At 39.5% G+C, this 10,294-nt stretch overlaps 2 protein-coding genes across 2 annotated transcripts in view; both read left to right on the plus strand.

The window, feature by feature from the left end:
- LTA4H (leukotriene A4 hydrolase) overlaps positions 1–3,956 on the plus strand; it is a gene marked incomplete at its 5' end in the record, with an annotated part of 4,746 nt that extends 790 nt beyond the window's left edge. The window contains 5 exons of the mRNA XM_009071382.1: positions 491–584; positions 1,402–1,497; positions 2,019–2,101; positions 3,420–3,524; positions 3,836–3,956. Coding sequence (XP_009069630.1) covers positions 491–584; positions 1,402–1,497; positions 2,019–2,101; positions 3,420–3,524; positions 3,836–3,956 — 499 coding nt within the window. The remainder of the gene's footprint in view (positions 1–490; positions 585–1,401; positions 1,498–2,018; positions 2,102–3,419; positions 3,525–3,835) is intronic.
- A 1,741-nt stretch (positions 3,957–5,697) lies between these two features.
- Positions 5,698–10,294, plus strand: part of HAL (histidine ammonia-lyase) — a 12,701-nt gene continuing 8,104 nt past the window's right edge. The window contains exons 1-9 of the mRNA XM_009071371.1: positions 5,698–5,962; positions 6,335–6,395; positions 6,566–6,593; positions 6,855–6,929; positions 7,027–7,099; positions 7,183–7,249; positions 7,436–7,473; positions 7,553–7,678; positions 8,986–9,125. Of these exons, the coding sequence (XP_009069619.1) occupies positions 5,716–5,962; positions 6,335–6,395; positions 6,566–6,593; positions 6,855–6,929; positions 7,027–7,099; positions 7,183–7,249; positions 7,436–7,473; positions 7,553–7,678; positions 8,986–9,125 (855 nt within the window). The 5' untranslated portion in view covers positions 5,698–5,715. The remainder of the gene's footprint in view (positions 5,963–6,334; positions 6,396–6,565; positions 6,594–6,854; positions 6,930–7,026; positions 7,100–7,182; positions 7,250–7,435; positions 7,474–7,552; positions 7,679–8,985; positions 9,126–10,294) is intronic.

The raw sequence follows: 10,294 nt of genomic DNA on the forward strand, positions 1-10,294 counted from the left end.
TCTTCTATAGTTCATCTTTTCCTTCTCCAGATTGCATGTGATTTTCCAAACAGTCATGAAACAGTTTGTAAACAGGGCGAAAGTTTTTGTTAGAAAATGTCATAGTACTCTGTAGGTGTGAATAGGAGAAAACAAATGTTTAACATTTTCAGTCATTTATTCTGGTAGAAAGTCATTTTGCTTTGAAAGTTGCCAGGAAAGATTGTTTTACCTGACAGTTTGTTACAGCAAAGCTCTTTTCAGCTCTAAATTACAATATATGTATGAGTGTATGTTTAGAAGTACTGATCATTTTAGGACTGTGTGGGATCAAGGGTTAGTGTCACCTGTGCACACAGTGCTTCTAAGTAAAACTGAAATAGATTTTATTATCACATATCTTTTATAAATTGTGTTGCAGCAATCAGTTGGAGCCTGCAATGAACAAATGTGGAGCCACTTGAGAATAATCTCTAATCATTCTTGTGAAAATATTACAGGAGCGTTTCGTGTTTCCAAAGTGTGATCCTTTGTTTTTGTTACTTGCCAGGTATGATATGACACTAGCAAATGCTTGTGTTGCCTTGAGCCAGAGATGGATCCAGGTGAGTGGTTAAAAACACTGTGATGCCTGTATCTTGAGAATCTAGTTTGTACAACATGAGCCCTTCTTTGCTGAAATCCATCGTTTGCTGAGCCAATGTGTGTTTATGGCTGCCAGGGATATTGGATTTCACAGACTAGCATTTCTTCATAGAATCTGGATTAGCTATGACTTAGGTCTGTGAAGTGCAGTACATATTTTGACAAGAGACACAGCCAGTCTTTTGTTATGCACATGTAGTAACCAAAGTGAGAATATTCTTTTTGAAACCCTGATGTTACGGCTTGATTTAAAAACAAATGCCAAAGTGTATCTACATTACTGTTTGTATTGTAGTAACAACAGTTCCCCTATATTATAGTGGTGTTAGTAAGCATTTCCCATCAAAACCTGAAATACATAAATTATAATAAGTAACTAATACCATATAATTTTTTCATGATTTTAACCATAAAAATCATGCAGCTAATAGAGAATTCACCATACCTTCCTTACGTTAGCTCTGTAGCTTTTCACTGTATTTGTATGTTATCTTTTAACTTTCTTCTTAATTTTTATTAAACAAGTATTTGATTTTTCACTTAACTAACAGACAGTGGAGATAAAACAGTCAGTGGGAGAGAATAAGTGGAGAATGCAAACATCAGGCAGCAGCTTAAGTCCCTCCATTCCTCTTATTGTAGCATCCTGCACAGACACAAATTGGTGTCTTTTTTATGTGAAATGGCTCAATAGTAAATGCAGGCGTCTAAGCAGAAAATTACACCTTATTGTACTTTGAAACACCTATGAAAAATTAAGTAACCATTCTCTTTTAGGCAAAACAAAGTGATTTGGGCTCGTTCAGCTCAGCAGACTTGAAGGAAATGTCATCTCATCAGCTGATTGAGTTCCTGGCTCTGTTGCTTCTGGAGGTAAATGCACACCTTGGGGTGACTTGATTCTGGTATCACAAAAGCAGACAGAGAACCCTAGTTTGCTTTGGAATTAAGTTGTTCATTTCCTTTTAAGCTTTGCTAAGTTAATCTACTCTCACCATACATAGTTTTTTAAACCTTCATCTATGCCTCCCTGATTATATCTGGCTCTTCAGCTAATGAGAAACATGTAGAGTATTTTGGATTGAAAGGTAAAAAAACTATAAAGTGCTTGAATTTATTTGTATTTGATGTTACAGCAAACAAGCTATAAATACAATGGAATGAAAATACTTTGTTGTGATTGTTTTGGTAGTACTGGTATGGGAATTAGCTGACTGGTTCCTTGCCCCTTCCCTAGTACTACGAAAAGGTGCAAGGAACAAATAAAATATTTGTCACTGTAAGCTTTCAATTCCTTTGTAGCATCTATCTTTTTGAATTCTCCTGTTTATTTCTGAAGTATCTGGCTTGCAGTGTTCCTCTGGCTTATTCTGACTATGCAATTTGTTTTGCAGCCACCTCTTCCACTGTCACATGTCCAGCGCATGCAGGAAGTCTATAACTTCAACGCTATACACAACTCTGAAATACGATTCAGGTTTGTTTTTATCTGGGCATTTTTCTAATCTTAAATGCTTTCATAAAAGTGTCCTGCTTCACAAATAGTCTGAGACATCCTGTTGTGCAGAACTGCTGCAGGGTTTGGGGTTATTCGTGTTGTTATTGTGGGTTTTTTGGTAAGTACCTGTGTGAGTTTGCTTACCCAAGTGGTATTCTGTTACTTACGAATTGTGTCAATACAGTCTAACAAAAGATCTCAAAGTGGACAGTGGATTAGCTGAATTGAGTCAATACAGTCTAACAGAAGATCTCAAAGTGGACAGTGGATTAGCTGTGCTTTATTTTAATCTGTCACGATAGCAAAGGAACCTGATAATTAGATAACCTATTTTGGGGGTGGTGTTGAACAATACAATAGTGAGCCTCTCTGCGAATTAAAGATGCTTGAACAATCTTTGCAATATTTAGTCAGCACTTGGTCTTCTGCACTTAAACCTAATTGATTCTTCGGCTGATGTGCCAGTGTTTTTTTCAGCACAACTTGAAAATTTTTCTTGTCACATTTTAGTGCTTACTATTGCAAAGATTTTGTCTCATCAACAGAAAAAAGTAAATATCAAAAGAGAAGTTTCTATGCAAGCAGGAAGTGCTTCTGGCTAAATGGCTTTCTTCTTGTGCCGTCCTAATTTCTTCTATTTTGTATTTGCACATTGTGTTTACACATGCCACTTGTTAGATAAAGTTGTTGCTGGGGACATAAGTAATCTTTACAAGTATCTTGAAGTATTGTGTATTTTGCTGCTGTTACCTACTCGGATACATTTGCAGTAGTCTGTAGTCTGTTCTGCCTTAACTAACTTTGAGTAATTTTTTCTTATTAAAAAACCTAACTATTTTAAATATATGGTATAGCTTCTACTTCTTGTAACAAGATCAGTTTCTTCTTATTTTCAAAACAAAACAAGCACATGCCAGTAACTGGTGACATTTTGTTAGTTTTTTTGTTGGTTTGGGTTTTTTCTTAGTCACTTGGTCAAATATGGCAAGTGCTATATAATTCAGCTTTAATTCTGAGTGATGCAACCGGGCACTAGTGTGGTATAAAAAATACATAGCTGCAGAAAATAGACCATTTTAGAGGAACTTTGATGCAATTTTTTTCTTTTGTACAGAAAAGTTTGCCTTTGTAACATGCTAGTCAAATACTAAATATTTTATGTTGAACTTAGCTGGAATCTCATTCTCATGATGACACAGCAGTGCCCAGTGTGTTTGTGGGAACAGAATCATAAGGTAACCAACCAACACACCACCACAAATAAAAGTGCAAATTTTTTCTTCCTCCCTGTCTTCAGGTGGCTGCGCCTCTGTATCAGGTCCAAGTGGGAAGAAGCTATTCCTCTGGCTCTAAAAATGGCAACTGATCAGGGCAGAATGAAGTTTACTCGACCCTTGTTCAGGTAAAAGTAATCTCCCGATTGTAAGAGCTCGTGCTGTTGGCCTTTGTAGTATAATGGAATGTATCATACTTGACATGCATTTATGGCACGCTTTGAAGTGGTATAATACAGAATTCTCTGTATACTGTGACTCGTCAGAGTCCCTTTCCACTTGCTGATTTTTTTTTTTTCATAGAGGAAAGCTTAGTCTCCCAGTATGCACCATAAGACAGGGCTTTAAGGAAAAAAACCAAAACCTTGAGAAAATCTCTGTTGTACTATATTCCTAGATTTTTGTAATGGTGCTTCCCCTCACTCTTCTTCTTTTACAGGGACCTTTACAGTTTTGACAAGAGTCGAGATCTGGCTGTCAAGACATTTCTGGAGCATAGAGCCTCTATGCACCCAGTCACTTCAATGCTTGTGGGCAAAGACTTGGAGCTGGACCAGTGACAAATGTACTGACTTCTTTGAAATTTTCTTGTTGCTGAAAGAAGAGACTGATTGGCCAAACTGTCGATATATGTGCTTGATTGTCATAACATGCTCTGCTGCTTTGGTACTAATGTAGCTTAAAATGAATCTTCCAAATCAGGTTCAGTACTTTCTATTTTTTTGCATTTCCAAATGAAGCCGCAAAATTGCTACACCTCTGCAACTGGGAGAATGTTTTTTGTTACAAGCAATTTTTAGAACACACAAAAAGCTGTTCTGAGATGTAATCATGTGTTGGTGATAGAACTGAAAAACATGGACAATTAATTGGTAGATGGTGTGGCTCTTTGTGCACAGCATTCTGTTCCATAGCACGGTAGTTGAAACTTCAAGTATCTAAAGACTAAAAAAAATAAATCTTTTCATTGCCTACTTGTATGTGTGTCGATCTGTACAAAACGTTTTGATTTAATAATTTTGTTTCATTTATTCTTCTTTGTTGAGGGACCAGTTTTTATTATGGGTCCAAGGGGACTATGAAGACCAAAAGAGTTTTCAACCCACTGTATATTTTCAAAACTTATTATTGCAGGGGGGACTAACACCCCAATCTTTCCTTTTTTTAATATTTGCATTTTTTTACCAGTTCTGAGCATTACCTCTTACGCTACTATAACAACCTAGAGGTAAGTTTAAAAACAATGGGAGAGCTGTTCTTCCTGTGTATGTTGCAGTGCTGCAGTTCAAGCCGATGGCTTAGGTGGTGCTGTGGTGAATGCTGCCATCTCTAGGTTGGTTTTTGCAGCGAGTTTGACAACGACTGCTTTTCCTGAAGGTCACCAGTTTGCAGAAATTAAATCTGTTGGCACAGGGATAACTATTCAAGGAGTAACAAACAAAACCAAAATGTGCTGGTTTAGAGGAGGAGGATACCGAATATAGGTTGTGACAAGAGGCTTGGATTTAATAGCACTTTGGATGGGAGGGGAAGGCCTGTCAATTGGTTGTTTTCTGGTCTGAGTTCTGATCCTTACAAGCTTTCAACTTGTTGTGGTTTAACTCCAGCTGGCAACTAATCCCCACGCGGCCGCTCGCTCCCCCTGGTGGGATGGAGGAGAGTATTGTAAGAGTAAACCAGAAAACTCGTGGGTTGAGATACAGACAGTTTAATGTGTAAAGCAAAAGCTACAGACACAAGCAAAGCCAAACAAGGAATTCATTCACTGCTTCCCATGGGCATGTTCAGCCATCTCCAGGACAGCATCATGCATAGCAGTGACTTGAGAAGAAAAACCCATAATCCTGGGGTGTCTTGTACAGCCCTGTCCCTCATGGAGGTTTTTGTTAGTGTGATTTTACTGCCAGATGATAACTCTGTAAGTCATGTTAAATTACACTTTAAAAACATTTGCACTGCATCTTAGTTCAATTTGTCTGTTCTTAGTACATAACCTTCAGCTCCTGGATTTTCATTTCTATATTCCTGATGTGATCTTTGGGAAAAAAAATTCCTGTGGCAATAGCTTTGGTGGGGGGTTTTGCCTTTCCATGAAAAGGGTGTATTCCCTGGGTTTGGTTTGATTGGATGAAGTCAGCCAAATATGTCGATCCTGCTTATTTACAAAGGTGGGGATTTTGAGGGTGGATTTTTGCCTCTCTCTGATTGCAACACTTGACTCCAGATTAGACACTGCTCTTCAGGCCATTGCATGGTAAACGTGAAACTCCTGCACACTGCAGCCCTTCTTGGTCAAGGAATAACTTTTGGAGAGAAAACATGCCGAGATACACGGTGCACGTCCGAGGAGAATGGCTGGCAGTGCCATGCCTGAGCCCCACCAACACGATCGAGTGGCTGGGAAAGGAAGCTGTGAGACGATACATGAAAAACAAACCTGACAATGGGGGATTTACCTCAGTGGAAGAAGTAAAGTTTTACATTCGCAGGTGCAAGGGACTTGGCCTGCTGGATCTTGATGATACCGTGGAGGATGCTCTAGAGGACAACGAATTTGTTGAAGTTGGTAAGCAAAACCTTAAGCAACACATTGCAGATTGACATCTGAATCAGCAAAGTGTGGCTTTAGATTAATCTAAAACTGCATTGTCTACAGTTTTTATGAAAAATGCCCAATGATTTAAGAATATTTGGTTTTTAGGAGCAGAACAATGTAGTTTAGAAGGTACAGGATTCTATATACATCGTCTATATATGCTGTCAGCTGTTCTGTGTTTGCCTTTGAAATACCTTAAATAAATACATTCTTCCTTGTTATTTTCCCAAGAGCATACAAATATGCTCAGGACTGATAACTGCAAATTAGAATTCTTACTGCTGTGTACTGTAATGAATAACTAATTTATATGTTTGTGTCTATTCTGCATATTTCTTCTAGTTATAGAAGGAGATATAATGTCTCCAGATTTCATACCATCTCAGCCAGAAGGAGTTCATTTGTATCCTTTTTTGAGTGCTTTGTGAGCTTTTTCCAATTCCAGATTTATCACTTTCTAGATTCCCCTTGTTTTTTTGAGTTCCTTCATTCTTAAAACACACTGCCAACTGTAATCAAGTGGTCACTACCTGTGAAATCCTGTCTGCCATTTTTCCTTCACAGAACTTTCAGATACAGCAAATACCGAGAACCAGACCAGGTAGGAATCATCAATGATCCTGCTACTCACCAGAACATGCTGAGAGTTGAGCCTCTGCAGCATGGAGCTGTTAGATTGACTGGGTCTAAGAAACTAAATTAAATGTGCTTATTATGTGTTTGTTAATGAGTTCCTGCCTTATGAATGAGCGCAAACAAGTTTCCTCTGCTGAGTTTTGACTGCATTTTTTTATTTGTTCTAATTATTAAGCAACTGTATATGTTTCCATATCCCAAACTAAAAGATGGTTCTTTGGTGTAGTATATTTCTTTAGATGGCAACAGCTTAACAACGGAGGACTTGGTGAATTTAGGAAAGGGACTCTACAAGATAAAGGTAAAGATTCTGAACAAACACAGCTAAAAATGGCATGTTTATCTTTCTACAACTAAATAGTAAGAAATGAACTATATTTAAACTACTTATGTTTTAGCTCACACCTGAAGCTGAAGCTAAAGTCAAACAATCACGAGAAGTGATTGAAAGGATCGTAAAGGAACAGACAGGTAAATATTTTACCTCTAACTATTAATTGTTTAGGAAACTTCATCAGGTTCTCTCCTTAACCAGCAGTGTATGTTTCTTGCAGTTGTTTATGGAATCACCACAGGGTTTGGGAAGTTTGCCAGAACTGTCATCCCCAACAGTAAGCTGAGGTAAGTTATGTGTGTGGCTTTGTCTGTCCTGTCTTTTCAGGAAAGGAAGAAGAGGGAGCAGTTTGACCCTGTACTTGGGTTAAATGAGAGAGCTGCTTCAGTATTTCAAAACTGAAACAGGTTTGTGCAAAATAAAACCTGGTGAGACTTTTTTAGGGTTTAATATGTTTCATTTTTTTCCTGTAGGGAGCTTCAAGTGAACTTGGTTCGTTCACATTCTGCAGGTAATGAGAGATTACTTGATGTTTCGCTTTTCTTCCACTGTTGGTAGTGGATTAGTAACTGAGAGTGTTACTGTTTCAGGTGTGGGGAAACCTTTGACCCCAGAGAGATCTCGAATGCTGTTGGCACTGAGAATCAATGTCCTAGCCAAAGGCTACAGTGGAATATCACTAGAAACCCTTGAGCAAGTTATTGAAGCATTTAATGGTAAAAAGATGTTTAAAGAAAATCATCCTTTCCCTTTTTCCCTTTTAACTGTTTCATTAAAAGGTGTAGCTCAATGAGTGAGGCCACAGATGTTAGTCTTTCAACCTGGTAGTTGTGAGAGATCAGGACCAGAGCTTGGCTGTACAAGCTCACAACTGGAGGCAATTCCTCTGTTGAAGGACATGGGGTATGAGATGACCTCACAGAAAAGTCTGAAAGTGGAAAACAGACAGAAGTTTGGGAAATGATCCTCTGAGAGGTCAGATAATTAGTTGAAGAGTGAGCTTGACTAAGAGCATGACTCTGACTCTGGCTGCACTCTTCTACAACAGCTTATGTCTTTAACTTCTGCCCTGTCAGGTGCTGATGTGTATGTCACCATACTGGGATTCGGTGGGGAGGGGGCTATTACCCTCTAGGAAACTGCATGTGTTGGTTTGTCAAGCAGACCCACTTAAGCAGCACTTACTTTCTTTTTGTGGGTAGATCCCCTGAGACCTACAGCGGTGTTTGTAAGCAAGGGCTACAGGACAGCCACATAAAAGCTCACAGCTAGTGAACAGCTCATATGGCCATGACACTCACAGCAATTCCAGCTGGGTGGCCTTGCTGGGTGCTGCAGCAGGGAAACCAAAGGGGTGGCATGATGGTCCCTCTGGTGAGGCATGCCAGTGTGGCAGTGACAAGCAAAGAGTACCTACTATCTATGTTAGAATGTTAGGTTCAACACTCCTCTTTTTTTCCTAAACCACAGATTGGAAGATTGTTCTGAGACTATTGACCATGAGTATGAGCCAAGGGCCATGTTCATTCATTTGGGCCCCAAAGGGTACAGTCTCTGTGCTGTACTCTGTTACACCCTCCTCCTCCTCCTGCAGCAGGTGAAGGAGCTGCAATTCAGTGTTTAGCTCTGCAAAAGAAGAGGAACAGAGTGGTCTCTGCCTTGCTTTTTTCTGCAGTTTCCCAAGCTCCATTTCTTCATTTCCAACTGTTTCAGTGCCCAGAGGACTACAGTGGGGGCATGAGGGCTGAAAGATGGTTTCTAAGAGTAACTCAGTGTTTAGTGGAGTGAGAAATGAAGAGGTAGCTTTGTCCACACTGGGCAGTGTGGACACACCCTGTGATGGAGAGATATGATGCTGTACCTACCTGGCTGTGTGGCTGTGGATGCAATGACCCTGGGCTATGGTCCCCCAGTGTAGTCCTGCAGGATGTTATTGTGACCACACTCATGAGCTTCCTTCTCTGTTTTCCAAGGAGTGTATCAAGAGGAAGCTCTAACAGGAGTAATTTTTTTTTCTTTCTAGCATCCTGCCTTCCTTATATCCCTGAGAAAGGGACAGTTGGAGCCAGTGGAGACTTGGCCCCTCTCTCTCATCTTGCTCTGGGTTTAATTGGAGAGGGAAAGATGTGGTCCCCAAAGAGTGGCTGGGCTGATGCCAAATACGTAAGCTTTGTGCAGCTGATTCCTTTTTTTTTCCCTCCTTACTGGTTCATTTTCCAAACTGCAGGTAGGCTTGAGAGAAAGAGAGCTTTGGCTCAGATTAATAATGTGTAAAAGTCTTTGGATTTTTGTACCCGTATGAACTGGGACTAAGTTGCATTTAGCAACTTATTCTCTACCTTGAGGAAGGTGGATCCATGAGAATGCAATAACTAACCCACATGTCACTGGAGCAGATATAAATAAGCAGCATGTTACTAAGTCCTAAAGAAATATCATGCCATAGTATTGCTGTACAAGATACCACAGTGGCATAATTTATAAACTGGAGAGAGGGACAGGATATGATACCAGTTATTAAAGAACTATGACTACATCTTCAGCTCCATGAACATCAATGTTCTTCTAACAGATCCAAGATCACCTCTCAAATTCAAAACATGAAATGCTGAGAGTACCTGGAGATTTACTTGAGGCAGGAACTTAGCAGTGAAATTTCTACTGATTTTATAATGGCTTTAAGTGAATACACAGGATTGGATATTTTATTTTTGATAAATTAACTAGGGTTACAAGGAACCTTTATAGCATCCTCCTTCACAAGATGGAACATTACAGTGGAATTAATTTTTAATCAATTGTTATTCTATCACTAATACATCAGCAGATTGATCTTGTGTTGAGTATCTCTGAGTCTGGCCCCTCCAAAGTCTTTCGTGGTAGTTTGTTCTGCTACACTTATCACTCCTAGCCATGAATATTTGAATACCAGACTTATTCATGGATTGATAGCTGTAGATTTCTATAGACTGGAGAAGTATTGAGGGCTACACGGAGAGGAGTAGGGAGGTAGCAGACCAGTGTGTCCTGGGCCTTCAGGACCAGAAGTTACGGTTGTGCATCTCTGAGATGCATTTCCTCTTCAGCTGGAAAGGTTGAGAGGACTCTAATCAGAAACAAGATTATGCTGTTCCTTCACTTCCCACAAAAGCAATTAGCCTATAGAATAGACACGTATACAATAGACTGAGTAGGAGTCCTCTGTCACTGGAGATTCTCTGTAGCAAGGGTTAGGAGATCATTTATAAAGGAATAATTTATGCCAAGCCAAAACTGCCATGAGGCAGGGTGTAGGCAGAACTGTCTTCCCAAGAGATTTCCACCCTTCTTTC

This window comes from Acanthisitta chloris, unplaced genomic scaffold (assembly GCF_000695815.1).
Source record: "Acanthisitta chloris isolate BGI_N310 unplaced genomic scaffold, ASM69581v1 scaffold8400, whole genome shotgun sequence".
In the NCBI taxonomy this organism is placed as follows: domain Eukaryota; kingdom Metazoa; phylum Chordata; class Aves; order Passeriformes; family Acanthisittidae; genus Acanthisitta; species Acanthisitta chloris.